The 16582-nt window shown below is 46.5% G+C and overlaps 6 protein-coding genes across 6 annotated transcripts; 1 reads left to right on the top strand and 5 right to left on the bottom strand.

The window, feature by feature from the left end:
• Positions 1 to 2166: 2166 nt before the first annotated feature.
• Positions 2167 to 2987, bottom strand: LOC108083368 (period circadian protein). Its single transcript, XM_017179112.3, has one exon. It carries the CDS (start codon positions 2891 to 2893, stop codon positions 2327 to 2329), a length of 567 nt encoding a protein of 188 aa, XP_017034601.1. The 5' UTR covers positions 2894 to 2987; the 3' UTR covers positions 2167 to 2326.
• Positions 2988 to 3532: 545 nt separating this feature from the next.
• On the bottom strand, positions 3533 to 5117 carry LOC108083392 (glycine-rich protein 3). The gene is made up of 2 exons (XM_017179143.3): positions 5043 to 5117; positions 3533 to 4131 (listed from the first exon to the last, which is right to left on the bottom strand). Exons 1-2 carry the CDS (start codon positions 5052 to 5054, stop codon positions 3817 to 3819), a joined length of 327 nt encoding a protein of 108 aa, XP_017034632.1. The 5' UTR covers positions 5055 to 5117; the 3' UTR covers positions 3533 to 3816.
• Positions 5118 to 7493: 2376 nt separating this feature from the next.
• LOC108083369 (uncharacterized) lies at positions 7494 to 7946 on the bottom strand. Its single transcript, XM_017179113.3, has one exon. The coding sequence runs from the start codon at positions 7806 to 7808 to the stop codon at positions 7596 to 7598; it is 213 nt and encodes a 70-aa protein (XP_017034602.1). The 5' UTR covers positions 7809 to 7946; the 3' UTR covers positions 7494 to 7595.
• A 185-nt stretch (positions 7947 to 8131) lies between these two features.
• Positions 8132 to 9999, top strand: Nmd3 (60S ribosomal export protein NMD3). The gene is made up of 2 exons (XM_017179184.2): positions 8132 to 9181; positions 9248 to 9999. Exons 1-2 carry the CDS (start codon positions 8256 to 8258, stop codon positions 9888 to 9890), a joined length of 1569 nt encoding a protein of 522 aa, XP_017034673.1. The 5' UTR covers positions 8132 to 8255; the 3' UTR covers positions 9891 to 9999.
• Positions 9880 to 11824, bottom strand: pn (exopolyphosphatase prune). The gene is made up of 2 exons (XM_017179185.2): positions 11565 to 11824; positions 9880 to 11476 (listed from the first exon to the last, which is right to left on the bottom strand). The coding sequence occupies exons 1-2, from the start codon at positions 11610 to 11612 to the stop codon at positions 10304 to 10306; spliced, it is 1221 nt and encodes a 406-aa protein (XP_017034674.1). The 5' UTR covers positions 11613 to 11824; the 3' UTR covers positions 9880 to 10303.
• Positions 11825 to 11958: 134 nt separating this feature from the next.
• LOC108083341 (uncharacterized) lies at positions 11959 to 16348 on the bottom strand. Its single transcript, XM_017179085.3, has 9 exons — positions 16183 to 16348; positions 15731 to 16117; positions 15601 to 15670; positions 14966 to 15525; positions 14569 to 14897; positions 13750 to 13990; positions 13232 to 13688; positions 12617 to 13167; positions 11959 to 12559 (listed from the first exon to the last, which is right to left on the bottom strand). The coding sequence occupies exons 1-9, from the start codon at positions 16346 to 16348 to the stop codon at positions 12222 to 12224; spliced, it is 3099 nt and encodes a 1032-aa protein (XP_017034574.1). The 3' UTR covers positions 11959 to 12221.
• Positions 16349 to 16582: the final 234 nt, after the last annotated feature.

Below are 16582 nucleotides of genomic sequence, written 5' to 3'. Positions count from 1 at the left end.
TTAATATATAGTATATATATTTAAAATAAATATATATATATATTCCATAAGTAATATTATTCTCAAAGATTCGAACGCATTTAAAGCGCCTTAATTGCCTAAATTAAGTAAAGCTTATTTTATATTAAAAATAATTTAAAGAACAGAAGTATTCTGGGTAATCAAAGAATAACTTGTATATCTACATCCAGTAAAATATATAAAATAACAATATAATCTATATAAAAATGTAATCCAAAAATATAAATTATTCTCAAAGATTTAAACTAATTAAAATCACCTTAATTGCCTCTAAAACGAAATAATTAAAGCTTATTTCATATATTCCACTTTATTGTTTACCAGTTTAATTTCGCAGGGTTAATACACTAATTAAAAACAATTTAATTAACAACAAAAAATGTCACTTAACCCCAAAGGATTTGTGCTAATAAGGCGACCACAACTGTGCCGGTCCCATGTGTGTTGGCCATAATTATGCACAGAAGCTAATGAAAGGCATGCGCGCTCGAGTGAAAACAGCAGAGTTTACAGTCAAAACATTGGTGCAGTAAGGTTTATATATATATATGTATATACTATATTATATATACATATATATAGTATATTTTTTTGTATATATATTTATTTATGCAAATTGAGAGCGATCAAAGGCAGCGAAGGAGGGTTCTGGGTTGTCACTGTACTTTCACTTTCACTGCCACTACAACTTTGCTCCTTCACTCCCTTTTCCTCCTCCCCTCAAACAGGCTCCTTTCCCACGAAATATCCTGCCTATCCCCCTGCCCCCCCTTGATGCGCCGCACGTGTCGCTTTTGTGTGTGTGTGACAGGTGGTTATATCAATGCACCCGAGTTGCCCCGCGGCATCACGTTCCACTCACTCACCTGTAAGCTTGTGTGTGTGTGTGTGTGTGTGTGTGTGTTGCAGTGATGGAAAAAGTTGGCTTATTAATAACTAGTTGGGTCACAGGGGTCATGATGCGATGATATACCCAAGTGGCCAAACGAAAAAGAAATGCATTTTGGGAGGAAATCTAAAACCTTTTAGGCAACTTAAAACAAAGTAAAATTCTATGGATTTCGTTAAAAGAATTTACAAAATATTTAAATATAATTTTACCTTGGGGAAAATCAAAAGGAAAACCCGGCCAAAATGTATAATAAATAGTATACAAAAATAAATAAAACTAAACAACATAATGGATGTATGTACCTGGGGGGCATCATTACATACATACATACCTTATCCTTGCACTTTCCCGGCGACGGCGACACGTGGCACGTGATGGGGCCCGGCGTGGATCGATCCTTGGGGGTCACGGACACAGCAGAGGCGGAAGTGTGTGGATAAGGATACGGGACCAGCTACTTAATGGCCACCGCCGAAAGGCAACAAAAAAACAAAATCGAATTCGGTCACGTAATTAATTGGTCACCGCGAAAGGGCCGGAAGCGGCGCACCCGGCCCCGCCTCGGATCACGGAAGACGGAAGAGCAGACGGGCCCAGGATTGGACGCGGTGGCCGAATGAATGCCAGGCTGTTTTTTTGAGCCTGTTCCGGCCTCTGAGCTTTCCACAGACAGTTTTCAAATGCAGCGCCGATGGCCCTGAGCTTTGCAGCTTTTCCCAGCAAGCTTTTTATAGAGTTTTCCCGGCTTTTCCAACCTTCCTCCAACCCCAACAAGTGTCATCGCACGGGTCTAGTTCAATCACGTTGCAGCAGTCCTTGAAATCGGGATTACATGAGCTCACTCACACAGGTAAGTAAGCCTGTCCACATATGTTGGGTATTACTCAAGCCCCCACTCTCGGTTTTTTTTTTTCGGTGAGTTAAGCGGCTCCACAGCTGGATGCCCACTTGTTGCCGGGCACATGGACCAACCTGTTGAGCTTGCAGTTGATATCAAATCCTGGATTTGCAGCTGAATGCGGTTTGGCATCAAGTGTCTACCAATTAGACGCATTCATTTCCAGCCAATTAAGTTCGATTTCGGGGGTAAGGAGATGAGTTGCTTCCAATTAGAACGACTTAAGGGGTTCCCATTAATTATAGTTTGCTTTTCCACAAGGATTTACTACTTAGAAGGGATCTTGGCTTGTGAAAGCGACTTTGAGGGTATTTTTAATTTCTGAAATAATTAAAAGTAAAGAAAACCCCACAAAGAAGTTGAGCATGCAGTGTGGTTATAATATACTTTGGGTTACGTATACAAAATATGTGATGAAAATGGAATATAATAAATTGAAATAGAAATATTTAAATAAAATATGGAGCACGCTTCAGCTGCAGCCGCGTGTGTTATGTGGACAAGTTTCCTCGCCTCTAGATGCCTCCCCTAGCGCCATCCTCCTCGTTGGTGTCGAGGGTGTCCAGCGTATCATTCGTATCGTTGGTGTCCGCATTCAGATCCACCCAGTTGTCGTCGCTTATCTCATCAATGGTGTCCGTATCATCGACCACAGCGGCCACGCTTACATCGTCAGTGGATCCGGAGCCTGTGGTGCCCGTGGTCGTGGTGGTGGCCGTAACGGCCGACGAGGGTCTGCCCATTCGATCGAGTAGCTCTTCCTGGGTAGCCGGCGTCGGGGTGGTGGAAGTGGTATACGATGCGGAGGAAGGTGTCTCCGATCGAGTGCCCGATCCCGATACCGATGCTGATCCAGAGCCAGATCCAGATCCAGATCCTGAGCCCGAACCCGAGGCCGTACCTGATCCCGATGGGCAGCTGCAGCTGGTTGCCGTGCCCGAGGTGGAGGGATCGTCGCTGAGGATGACCTCCTGGGACAATCGGGGATGTGGCGGCTTGTACTTGTTCTTCAGGCGAGCCACCTCGTACTCCTTGAGATCGGACAACTTGAGTGTGATGCTCTGCAGGTCGCGTTTTAGCATTTTTTTGTACAATTTTTAATTTTTCCTGGACTCAAAAACTCGTGCAGAGAGGAAAAGAGCGAGCTTCGTGGTGAAACAGTTATTCAAAAGAGAGTTGCCTAACCTATGAGAAAAAAAATACTAGGTAAAGCCCAACCAACAGGTAGGACGACCAAATATATCGATAGGTCCTGTGATTATTTTTATTTGGGTAAAAAAACTCAGGTATTCTCTAGAAGACTAAAGGAGGCCCATTAAGAAACCTTTTAGAAAACTAAAACGAATTAAAATTCATTAAATTTCTTTAAAAGAAAATACAGAATATTTAAGGAAACCCCGGCAAAAATCTATAATAAATAGTATACAAAACAAGAAAGGAAGCTAACCTCGGCATACCGAAGCTTATACACCCTTGCAGTTTGCAATTCGAGCATTAAGAATCGCTTTTTACATTCCCAGCATTACATAAAAAACCATAATACAAGGGACTGATTAATCAATCAATATTAACTTTCTCTTGGACACCTTGATTTTCATATCCGTTTTGCTTTATTAGTAAAATTATCTATTTATAATAATATAATTTGGTTAATAATTTGCAATATACACAGATACACGTTATTGAAACGTAAAAAGATCTTAAGACAAATTAGTTACAAGCTGTTAGCTCCTCCTTATTAAATTTATTTGAATAAAACAGATTCAGATCCAGGATTCAGTTAAACTAGATCGTAAAGATATTGATATATTTGATATTCAATGGTTGTGTCAGTGTCAGAAAAAGGCTAATGTTTAAGCTATTCTCAGGGCATGTACTTTATTTTAAGGTGGAATTATAATGGTTCACGAAAAAAAATATACATATAGGCATGTCAGGGCAGCGAGGAAGGTGAATCGGTCGAAAAAAAAACTGAGTATAAGATGATTCGCGAGAGTTGCTGTCCCTAGTAGAAGCCGTAGTGCCCGTGATGATACGGATAGTAGCCATGATGTCCGCCGTAGTAGGGCACGTATCCAAAGCCACCGCCGTAGTAAGGATAGCCGCCATAGTGACCATGTCCATAGCCACCATAGCCACCGTATCCACCGTAGCCGCCATGGCCATAGCCAAAACCATAAATACCGCGCTTCTCCGTCTTCTTCTCGTCAACGGGGCCAATCTCCTGCTGCTGCGGCTCCACGGCATCCGTCGATTCGGGCTCCGAAACGGCTGCCCAGGTGCCCATTACGAGGCCGAGGGCCAGGATCATGAATATGCACTGCCACGGAAAAGAATTAATTAAATTAATTAGGATTTTTCTGATTTTTATCATAACAATTAATATTTTAAATCAATTTTGAAAACTAAAAATTGATTTTAGGGATAATTAATAAACAAAATTAATTATGATTTTTGATTTTTACAATTAAAATTATTATTTTAAATTATTTTTTAAAGCTGAATTAATTATGATTTTTGATTTTTCCATTTACAATTATTATTTTAAATTATTTTTGAAAGCTGGACATTGCTTTAAATATTATTGTTTCGTATTCTTTTAGGGGTTTGAAGGCATTAAAATAAGCACTGAATTTAATCATATTTTCATATTAACAAATATACATATATTTTAAGTCATTAAAAAAAAAAAAAACATCAGCTTGTTCAATAATAATAATAATAAAAAAATAAAACTTAAATTTTTAGCTTGTTTACTTAATTTTCTTTAAAAAAACACACGATTTAGAACGATCAATATCTCCTATTTTCATATTAACTGATATTTTTTATATATTATATAAAAAAAATGAAATAAAAATAATAAAATAAAACAATTTATGCTTGTTTACTTAATTTTCTTTAAAAAAAAAAAATCACTTTTCACACAATTTATAACGATTTTTTTGTGTTATATTAAACTCAAAAAAAATCTGCTTGCTTAATTCACTTTTTGTTTAAAAAAAATCACTCTTTTCATACAAGAAAGTCCTTTGTCCTTTTAGGCTGCTTTGTTTTAGTTTAAATTTAACACCGATTCATAAAAAAAAATTATTAATTCACTGTAATTGAATTTTGAATTGAATCAATAAGCCTCGTTTTGGTACCGCTCTGACAGCCTCCCTTTGACGTCTTTCGCCTGTCTGCACTTAATCCTTTGTGCTGCTTCCTGCTGCTGCCACTGCTGCTTACCAAGAACTTCATGCTGCTGCGAAGGGCTTTTGCGTCGGAGATGCTGCTGCTGGATGTGCTGGCTAACGAGCTGGGCGCCGGGCGAGGTTTGTTGATGGCTGCCAGTGGCCCCGTCGCTTTTATAGCCACCCGGCATGGAGCTCGCCCCGCTGGGTAATGCTGGCTAATGCTGGTATTGTTGGGATGGCGGCTGCTGGGTTGAGTCGAGAGCTGGGGTATTGTGCTGCTACAGTTAGCAATTATGCAAACCGACAACAACAGCAGCAGCAGCAGCAGCAGCGATTGTTGCAGCTGAATTGAATGCATGACGGACGGGTTGAGGACTTGAAATCGAATATTGTTTATGCTGCAAGCCAAAAGGTCATCCGCTCATCCGGCGGAGTGGGCGTGGAAACTAACGATATCGCTTATAATTGCCAGTCCAAGTCAAAATTCTAAGATCCCAGGCTCATTGGGAAATCGGAAAAGTGGAGCAGATATTCGTTCCACAATGCAACATAAGCTGCTCTGCGATGGGTTCCACAATCACCAGCGAATATCGTATAACACTTTCACTTGCTCCGCCAGATGGATTACACTGGATGCTGCTGTGGGTTGGGACATTACCTAAGCTTGCCCAGAAGCTGGCCTGGCCTGGACTGGCCTGGCCTGGGTCCAAATTAAAATGCCAGAAGCCCCGTGGGAACTCCATTATTTACAAATTATGAACGATTGGCACGTTTTGCAGCATTCTTAATTAAGCTGCCAGCCAGATCTCTGCCAGATCATTTCCAATGCACGCTCTTATCGAAAGAACATCCGAGGAGCACGATTTCAGCGATGACGCCTCGGGCGGTATGATGGGTATGGAGGTATGTATGCTCGCTGGAATATAGTAGTATATGTGTAAATATTGGTAATTTTGTATTTACAAATAAAATCATTTTAATTATATCAAAGGGTTCAATTTAATACAATTAATAATATTTTAGTTGTAAAGGAAATATAAAATAATATGATGTAGTTAAATTATTTTATTTGTAAATAATTTTATTGGTAAATAAAAAATTTCCACATTAATTATAGATTTTAATCAGGGATCGTAAATAATGATTATACATTTTTTTTAAACAAAAATATCATACACTTGGAAAATCCAGATAAAAAAACGAATCAAATCTGGATTTTTATATTATATTATTATAATATTATTTAATTAATATTAATTTTTAATTAAATATTAAATACAATTTTAATTATAAATTTTTGATTTTTATATATTTATTTAATTTTGGAGCGAAAAAAATAATTAAATAATTAAAAATAATTAAATAATTATTTTTTTTAAATAATAATAATAATAAAAATAATAATTATTATTATTCCTTGACCGATTAAATAAATATAAAATCAGAATTATTAATAGTAAGCAGAATATATTGAAATCAATAGATAATCATTTAACATTGATTTTTATTTTTTCACTTATAATGATTACGGTCCCTGATTTTAACAATATTTAATCAAATTCAGATGTATATGTATATAAACATACATATATGTATATATATATATATATATTTGAACCCTAACTATTATGTATTATTATAATGTATAAATTAATAAATACGCTATATTTATAACAAAAAACGAAACAAACCTAACTATTTCCCGAGGCTAAAAGTTTGGAATTACTTACTTTAAAAAAAATTTTAATATAATGTTTAATCAAATTAAGATTTTAGATGTATCAGGTAACCGGTGTTCGGGACGACACATCATAGTCCTCTTGCCGATCATTTCCGTCTATGTGCTGGATAGGATACCAATGCACCCAACGAAGGACGACCTTGACCGCAGTGGCAATTGCAAATTGCGAATGGCAATTTCCGTTTGTGATTTTTCCGATTTTCCAAGCGCGGAGTCATCAATGAAGCAACGCCGGCGGCCACATTGTTGAATGAAGCATGGCAAGCGCATTTTCACAAGCAACGTCGCGACGTCTCAGCTACATAGCTTGCCCAAAGTGGGTGGCACCGCCGCCAGCCATTGTCTTCACCCAGCCCCCCATCCCGAGCAGCTGCAATTGTTTTGGCATCGCTTTAATATTAATATCTTGAGCATTGAATGGGGCGATGGACGAGGTGAATGCACGCGAGGCGAGTTGGGCAAGCGGAAGCCATCGGATCTGGGCTCCGGTCTGGTCACGATCTCCGGCTCCGTTGACGGAGATGACAACATTTTTGATTGCCAGCTAAATTATAATTCTTGGCTAATTCTAGTCTGGGTCGTTCGATTGATTTGATTGATTCCCCATTGTGGCGAGTTGATTTACGGCCCAGCTGGTTAATGGCGCATTGTTGAGGAGGGGGGCCAGGGGCCAGGGCCCAGCCAGGGTCAGATCTGGAATCTCCGAGTCCCGCCGGGCATGGATGGGGATCCGTTCGATTACACAACAACAAGCCAGAGCTCTTGGCCTTTTCAGCTGAAAATGCTAACATTTCCTTACAATTTATTGCGCTTAACAGACATTTAACAAATTAACCAAGTGGAAGAGGAGGTGGTGGGGCCCGGCTAGTACTTCAGCTCCTTGGCCTTGTCGTGGGCCCCCTCGTCCAGCAGCTTCAGCTCTGCCTGCTGCTTCTCCGGCCGGATGACTGTGTAGTAGTGGTAGTAGCGCATACCCAGCACGTAGGTGCCGTAGAGGGTCACCCCGATGCAGGCGTAGACGGCGCCGCGATGCAGCTTGTCCAGCAGGGAGTTGGCGTTGATGGGCTTCTTCTGCATGGCGCAATCCAAATCGAATCCCTAGATCCGTACCTCTTAAGAAATGTCTGTTGTGGGCTAGAGGTGGCCCAAGGGGAGTGTGTGTATCGTATCGATATATGGGGCGCTGACAGCAATCGATAGGTAATGGCAGAGACAGTGGAAAAAGCCAAAATAGCTGGAATATGAAAGTGGGATTTAAAAACAAGCCTACTAGGATTAGGAAAACAACGGATTTTATTTTGAAAAGCTTTTAGTTTACAACCGGACCGTGGCCAGTTTTGGTACTTCGCCGGCAGCGATTAATTTCTCCGCACAACACCAGCGACTATCGATAAGCTTTCACTCACTTTCCATCCCTAGGGCCCGCACGTGTTTACATTCCCGTATTGAAAGTTCGTCTACAACGCCATTGTGAAATAGCTTAACTGCAGAGATCTGTGAAGGATTTGCATTGCGGGACTACGAATGGATCACGACTACACTGGCGTTAGCCCGCTGGGCGCCGCCGACAGCAAGGGCGCCTCGAACGCCATGATCCTGTGCTGCGAGTGCGGAGTGGCCATCCAGCCGAATCCGGCCAACATGTGCGTCACTTGTCTGCGCAACCATGTCGACATTACGGAGAACATACCCAAGCAGGCGGTGCTGCACTTCTGCCGCAACTGCGAGCGCTACCTACAGCCGCCGAACGAGTGGATCCAGGCCTCCCTGGAGTCCCGTGAGCTCCTGGCCGTTTGCCTTAAGAAGCTGAAGGGCCTGAAGGACGTAAAGCTGGTCGATGCGGGCTTTATATGGACAGAGCAGCACTCGAAGCGCATCAAGGTGAAGCTGACAGTGCACGGCGAAATCACTGGCGGCACTGTCTTGCAGCAGGTCTTCGTGGTGGAGTTCACGGTGCAGAATCAGATGTGCAATGATTGTCATCGCACCGAGGCCAAGGACTTCTGGCGCTGCTTGGTGCAGGTGCGCCAGCGTGCGGACAACAAGAAGACCTTCTACTATCTGGAGCAGCTGATCCTCAAGCACAAGGCGCACGAGCACACGCTGGGCATCAAGCCGGAGCATGGCGGCCTGGATTTTTACTATGCCAATGAGAATCATGCCAGGCGCATGGTGGACTTTCTGCAGACCATGGTGCCCGGCAAGGTGACCACCTCGAAGCGTCTTATCTCGCACGATATCCACAGCAACAACTACAACTACAAATACAACTGGTCGGTGGAAATAGCGCCCGTTTCCAAGGATAGCGCCGTGTGCCTGTCCAAGAAGCTGCGCCACCAGCTGGGCAATCTCTCGCCCCTGTGCCTGGTTAACCGTGTGTCCAGCAGTATCCACCTGATCGATCCCCTGACGGCGCAAATTGCCGAGCTCACCTCCCAGGTGTACTTCAGGTAAGAATTCGATTTTTTTTTTGTATTTGCTTAATCGCTTTACTAACTTTTCTTCATTGCCGGCAGAGCTCCCTTCGAGGCTATCTGCAACCCCAAACAGCTGGTGGAGTACGTGGTCATGGACATTGACGTGATCATGGAGAAGGATCGCAAGTCGTACCCCGGCCAGGGACAGGTATCCTTCAAGCACGCCCTCTGCGACATTTGGGTAGTTCGCGCCTCGGAGCTAGGCATCAACGATAATCCCATTCACACGCGCTCCCACCTGGGCCACTTGCTCAAGGTGGGCGACTCCGTGATGGGCTACAACACTGGCGAGGCGAACATCAACGATCCCGAGTTCGACAAGCTGTCGCCGGAGCTAATACCAGACGTGATCCTGGTGCGTAAACACTACGATCGCCAGACCCGGCTCAGCCAGCGCGTGTGGAAGATCAAGCACTTGGCGGCCGAGGCCACTGACGAGCGCAGCAAGCACGATTACCACGAGTTCCTCGATGATCTCGAGGAGAACGAGGATCTCCGTGGGCAGATCAACATCTACCGAGATAGCAACAAGACGATACCCATCGATGGCCAGGCTGCCGGCGGTGAGGTGCCACAGATCACGCTGGAGGAGATGCTGGATGACATGACACTGGAGTGCGCGGACGACGGAATGGGCGATGATGAGGATGGAGCAGCCGGGGAAGCCGAACCTCAGTTATAGTTTGTTTATTTATACAACACTTCTCTTTGCGTTTTTTTTTTACTTTTACCCCTGCGTGGTATGCCCTGTACATATTCACTTAATCCACATAAACAACTAGGAAACTAAACGAGTGTCGGCCCTATTCCTGGGTAGTCCTTGGAGTACACCAAACCCAAATTGTACCCAAAGCAACAGCCATGTAATCCCCTTTGTTGAATACTGATATCCAATGCCACCTTTCGCCTCCTGGTCGAGAGAGATCAATGCCAAAGAGCGTAATAAGGACGCAGCGACCACTGGTCTAGATTCTAATTTCCTGTCCGAATTCGAACAACTTAAATGCTAGGTTTCTTCCACTCATTTCTGGCGTAAACTTGGATAACATTAAAACGGTTTTTGGACTACAATTCTAGCTAAGTCTTGTCTTCGGCCTAGGAGAGTCCCAGCTGCGGCTTCTCCTTGAAAAAGTATACATCATCGGAGTCGCAGCCATGCTCCGACTCCCATTCCAGCAGCGCTCGCTTCACAACGGGCAGTATGTGCTTCCTGGTGGCCTGGACATTGTGCTGGCGTAGAAAGCACCCTCCCATAAAGCGAGGCGTGTCCGGCTCATGGGGCTGCAGCTCCAGCTTGGGATCAGTGGACTCGACGAGGGCCAGCCGGACGCGCTCCACCAACTGACTCTGGCCGTTGAGAGAGATCAGGCCAACGTCGCGTTGCACTTGACCATCGGCGGGCGCTACCCACATGCCCAGTATCACAAGGAGATTACTGCCAGCGGCAAACTCCCGTACTGCCTTCTCGGCGCCACTTTTGGCCACAAAATCCCGGACAAGGATGGGCATGCCGGCCATGGGAACCACCTGGCGATCGGTGTGCAGGGTCTTCATATCCTTGCGCAGCACCTCGGTGAGCGTAAGGCTGCTAATATCCGCCCTGGCGGCCACCAGCTCATCGAAAAGTACTGTTCTTTGAGTTGCCTGGCGATTCAACTCCTTCTCCAGCTGCTCTACCATGGCCTGATCCTTGGGCCCGAACCGCTTGGCCGCCGGGGCAAAGTTAATGGTGTCCAGAACGATGGTGGCGTGCAGCAGCCGAGCCACAGCCACGGAGCGGGGATGCTCCTCGGCCAGATAACGCTCGGCCACCAAGGTGGCGCAGGAACCGACTGACGCATCAATGCTGCGCTCACAGCTGGCGGGCAGCAGCTGAAGGGACGGACTGCTCTCATCCAGAGGCCTGTGATCCAGAATCTCCGCTACATTGGGTGCCAGCGGGCTGACATGGTGATCCACCAGGATTACACTTACATCCGGGGCCATTTTGCCGGGTAGATCATCGCGAAAGAGCAGCTCGGACTCGACAATACCACATTGGCCGAACATATGGCCAACCTCTGTCTTCAGGGGGTAATCCCGACGTGGAATGTTTAGGATGGGCACATAGTCGTGTTCCAAGTGCCTTTGAGCGTAGACAAAGGCCAGAGTGACTGCCGATACGGCCGAGTCTAGGTCGCAGGACTCGTTGCCCATCACCAAGTGTAGGGTCCGGCCGGAATCTGGAGGAACAGCGGCCCAAGCAACGGGCGACGCCTCCGCCAGGTGCTGCAGGGAATGGAGAAACCGTATTAGTGCTGCTCGGTTTAGGCGGCACTCCTGCTCTAAGGATCCAGGTGTTGCGGGTGATACTTACCCTGGCCAGCGTACCACGGGCTTGGGCTAAAAAACGCAGAAAACACATTTTCCAAGGGGGAAACGTTCGTTTTCTCTGATCTCAAAGAAAACGAAGAAAAGCTGCACACAACAGTTCCATCGATGACAGTTGCCGATAGACGAAACCTATCGACAGCGGACGCAACCGAAGAAAAAGCAGCTAAAAACTAAGAAAAGCTAAAACTGCCTATATGGTCGTAATAAAGTGTATAGATTCTCGATTCTGATAGGAATGTGACGCACGAATGTAATCTGAATGAAATTCATTCTTGTTGTTTAGTTACTCGATTCGATTGGTTCATAGATTAGGGTTTTAGCAGCTTTATAAATAGCTATCAGTTGGATTTGTATATATACAGGCCTTATTGCGCTGCTTCTGAATTGGATTAGCAAAGACTTTAATTCTCGAAATCTTAGTCAAATCAATTTGTTATTTACTTAGTCCCGTATATATTATTAATTTTAATAATAACAATTCTTTGGTAAAAAAATAAAGCCCAATCTGGCGGCAAAGTAGTCAAGTCTGCTCATCACTAGTTCCATCTGTCTGATGCTTACATCTATCGACTATCGATTATCAAATTTAAATATTTGCACTACTACAAAACCAAACTTTAAATATTAAAATCACATTGTATCAATATGACCGCGGTCGCAGGCCCAAATTAACCCCGTTTCGCGATCGCAACACAATCTTAATGGACGGCTCCACCGGCGCACCCAAGGGGAGGAGCTGGTAGTGCCGCACCATCTTAATTACCATGGTTTTCATCTCCAGCAGGGCGAACTTTTGGCCAATGCAGTTCCTGGGGCCCGCGGAGAAGGGTATAAAGCTGTAGGCTCCCTGCCTGGTCACCTCATCGCCCAGATGCCGTTCCGGCAGGAAAAGCAGGGGATCGGCAAAGAGAGACTCGTCGCGCAGCAGCTGCCAGAGAAGCACCACTACATTGGTGCCCGCGGGGATGTGGCCGCCCTCTGTATTGAAAAGCGAAATGCGTAAGCAATGTGCATTTGTCTTCAAATCCCACTTACCTATTTCCAAATCCGTTTCCAGACAGCGTGCCACCGCTGGAATCGGGGGAAACAGACGCAGCGATTCCTTGACCACACAGTTTAGATAGGTCAGAGCTGCGAAATCCGTATACACCACGCCCCGGCCCAAACCAGGGCCATAGTGCTCGCGCAGCTCCTCGAACAGCTTTTGCTGGACTTCCTCGTGCCGAGAGAGCAAGTACAAGCAGAAGGACACCGCCGAGGTGCTGGTATCATGGCCCTCGAAGATGAAGGTGTTGACTTCGTCACGTATCTGCTTGTCCGTGAGCGGTTGTCCATCCAAAGTGGCGCGCAACAGGGTGTCCAGCAGGGCATGACGCTTCTGAGGAACATTCTGAAGGTAGTGCTGATCCTGCTGGTCCTCCCTGGCCAGCTGCTGGCGGCGCTGCTCGATGATTTCGTTGGTGAACTGGTGCAGACTGCGGACACCTTCCTTCTGCTTCCGCAAGCCGGCGGGCCAGCATAGGCGAAAGATCTGGGGAAAGAGGAGGTGAGGCCTCACGAACCGCGTGGCCAGGACATTGGTGAGTCTATAAAAATGAGGTGATTGATAAGTGCAAACGAAATAAAAGTACCGAAGAGAACACAACCCACTCTTTGACAGCCTGAACCACTTCGGAGTCCTCATCCCTTTGGGCGTCCACGCTAACGCCCATGGCCGTCTCGGTGATAATGTCCAGAGCCGCCAATCCCACATAGGGATAAATGTTGACTTCGCCCCCATTCGAAGCCAGCGGGCTTAGACGCTCCACCAGCCGGCTGCTCTGCTTGTCAAAGACCTCAACGAACTGCTCCAGAATGCTGAAGTGAAACGTAGGCGTAATGATCTTGCGCATGGCCCGCCACGGGTCGCCATGGCTCAGGAGGAGGCCATTGCCCAGCCAGCCGCGCAGGGCATAGTACAACGTGGCCTTTCGCAGCTGCTGTTGGCTGTGTAGGAGGGCGTCCACATGGCGCGGCTCCGCGGTAATCACCACCACATGGCCCAGGACACAGCCCATGAAGCTGCGTCCAAAGCGCTGCACATATTCGGCGAATTTCTCGTGAAGATCTAGAGGAAGACACTCTCAAGATAATTATTTACATTGATAAATATGCGGAGGAGCACTCACTGTCCGGCTGAAAACTACGCATTTGCCAGGCGGATCCCACCAGTGGGATACTGGAAACACAGGGCACCAGGCCACGCAGGGGATGGCGCAGCTCCCATAGCGTCCGTCGGAGCAGCCAGACCACTAAGCGAGCTACTAGGAGCGTAGCCAACAGAGCCACCAACATGTTGAGTTGCCACTGCCACCGGATGTACCCGGAATGCCCTGACGGAGGCACCCACTTGGGGTTAAGTTTCTTTATCTAGAGCACCACTAACACCACCAGCCAAGACAGCGATAATCTTTATATTTTTAGATGCTTGTTTATATAAGCGAAGCGTTTTGAAAGCGGTGCCTTTGGCCAGAGCGAGATGCAGCGAATGGAGCGCACCAAGCAGAGCGGGAGGCGGTCAGCCAAACAGCTGCTCGGACCAGCTGTTTTGACAAAACAGTTTTGTGTCTACAATTGCAGGCAGTGATGGGTTCTTGGCGTAGTACCTACATAGATAACGCCCCCCCGAGTGGGAGGGAGGTAGATCGAGTGGGGCAGAGGTAGACTTAGGGTTAGAGAGAGAGATGATAAAAAATAAAATACAAATATAATACTAAAATGCAAAGTATCATACATATCATACCCTTAAAATCCTTATTGAAAACACGCAGAAAATGAACAAAAGAACAAAGGACCTCTTCAATTACCTTTATGGTAATCTCACATTCCTGTTAGTAAACCAAAGTCATGTCTTAAAAAACAACATTGGAATTTATATTCTTATATAAAAAACAGATAATGCATAATAACACAGCTTCTGGGCTGCAGGCGAAGGCAGCTCCTCAGGCTGTGCGTGGCTTCAGGCCCAAGTGGACACCATTGGCCGAGCGCAGGACAATGTTCATCGAGTGCCTGGGCTCCGGGCCTAGGGGCAGCAGCTCGAAATGACGTAACAGCTTGCCAATGGTGCTCTTCATCTCTAGCAGGGCAAACTTTTGGCCAATGCAGTTCCTGGGACCAGCAGAGAAGGGTATGTAGGCATACGGATGACCTTGCGGCATGTCAGCCTCAAATCTCTCAGGACGGAACTCATCCGGCGACTCAAAATACTCAGGATCACGCAGGAGGACATAGATGCCCAAGGTGAAGTTGGTGCCGGCTGGAATCCGCTTGCCGCCTAAAAATCAAAAATAAAAACAAAATCAATTAAAAGAGAGATCTTCCCCTGGAAAGGGGGATACTCACGTATCTCCACATCCTCGGCAAACCAGCGGCCGATCATCGGCACCGGCGGATGCAGCCGCAGCGACTCTTTGATCACATTCTCCATGTACTTCAGCTCACCCAGATCACGCAGCGTGACCGAACGCTCCCGATCCTCGCCCAGTACCTCACGTAGCTCCTGCTGCAGCCGCTGCTGCACCTCCGGATGCCTGGAGATCTCGTACAGGCAGAAGGATATGGCCGATGTGGTGGTGTCGTGACCCTCGAACATAAAGGTGTCTACTTCCTCGCGGATATCCTCATCGCTCAAGGGAGCACCGTCGATGGTGGACTGGAGCAGGACATCCAGCAGAGCCATGCGACGTTTCTGACCCAGATCGTCTACCTGATCCTCCGTCTGTCCCTTATCCGGCGAGTCGACCAAGGCCTGACGCCTTTGTCGGATGATATTCTCGGTGAAGTCATGCATCACCTTGATGGCCGCATCCTGGCGCTTTGCCACCGATGGCTGGGTCAGCCGGAATATCCAGTTGACCCGCTGCCAGGCGTGTATAAACCGAGTGATCATTATGTTGGTGACTCTGTCATAAGTAGCAAGGGAGGAGCCATGAAGGGCTATTAAGGAGCAGAGAACCCACCACCGGCAGCCCACTCACTCATTGACAGCCTTCACATAGGGCAGATTGGGATCCATCTGGGCATTGATCTTCGTTCCCATGGCGGTCTCTAGGCGCAGGAAAACCAAAAATGAGTCTCTATAAAGGAAGAGGAACTCCAGGAGCTCACCTGCAATGATGTCCAGAGCCGTGAGGCACACCACCGGAAAGATATTGATGGCGGTCTTGCCATCGGCCCGCGACTGCAGCTGCTTGACCATCACAGTGCTCTGCTGGTCAAAGATCTCCACAAACTGCTCCAGAATCTTGAAGTGGAACGTGGGCGTGATGATCTTCCGGCGGCCATGCCACTTCCTGCCCGTGCTCATCAGCAGGCCCTCGCCCAGCCACTCGTGGAGCAGCTTGTACAGATTGTTCTTGGTGATGTGCTGCTGGCTGCTCAGCACCACCTCAATGTCCCGCGGATCGGTGGAGAACACGGCCAGCTGGTGGATAACCCACACCTTGTAAATCCGTCCGTATTTGCGCTGATTCTTGGTCACAAAGTCCATGATTTCTACAGATAATAACCAGGTGGTAAGCAACAGCCTATCTCGGAGAGAACTGGAGCGGGGAACTTACGCTCGGCATCCAGACCGCGATACATGAGGACATTGCCCAGCAGCGGGAGCGGCGGCGGACCCGGCATATACTGCAGCATATCGTTACGCCTCTTGCGCCAAAAGTAATCCCACACCAGCAGGGTGGCGAATGCCGCCAGGACCAGGAGAAGGCTCACGCCCAGCATTGTGTAGTCGACGGCGAGCGATTCACAACTGAACGGGCTAGAAGACTTGGTCGCCTCGGTTTCTTATCTCGCACTTGGGGAACGGCGCTCGGCGCTCTTAATTCCCCCACAGAGCTTCAGCAAGCGCTCGCCCCCAGCGGAGATCCGCAAGAGAGAACGAAACACACTTGAGTTGTAATCCATTTACGACGAAGGAACAATGAACAACCGAGTTCCGGGATACTGAATCCCCAG

Source organism: Drosophila kikkawai, chromosome X (genome assembly GCF_030179895.1).
Source record: "Drosophila kikkawai strain 14028-0561.14 chromosome X, DkikHiC1v2, whole genome shotgun sequence".
In the NCBI taxonomy this organism is placed as follows: Eukaryota; Metazoa; Arthropoda; class Insecta; order Diptera; family Drosophilidae; genus Drosophila; species Drosophila kikkawai.
This window is presented reverse-complemented; position numbering and strand designations above follow the sequence as displayed.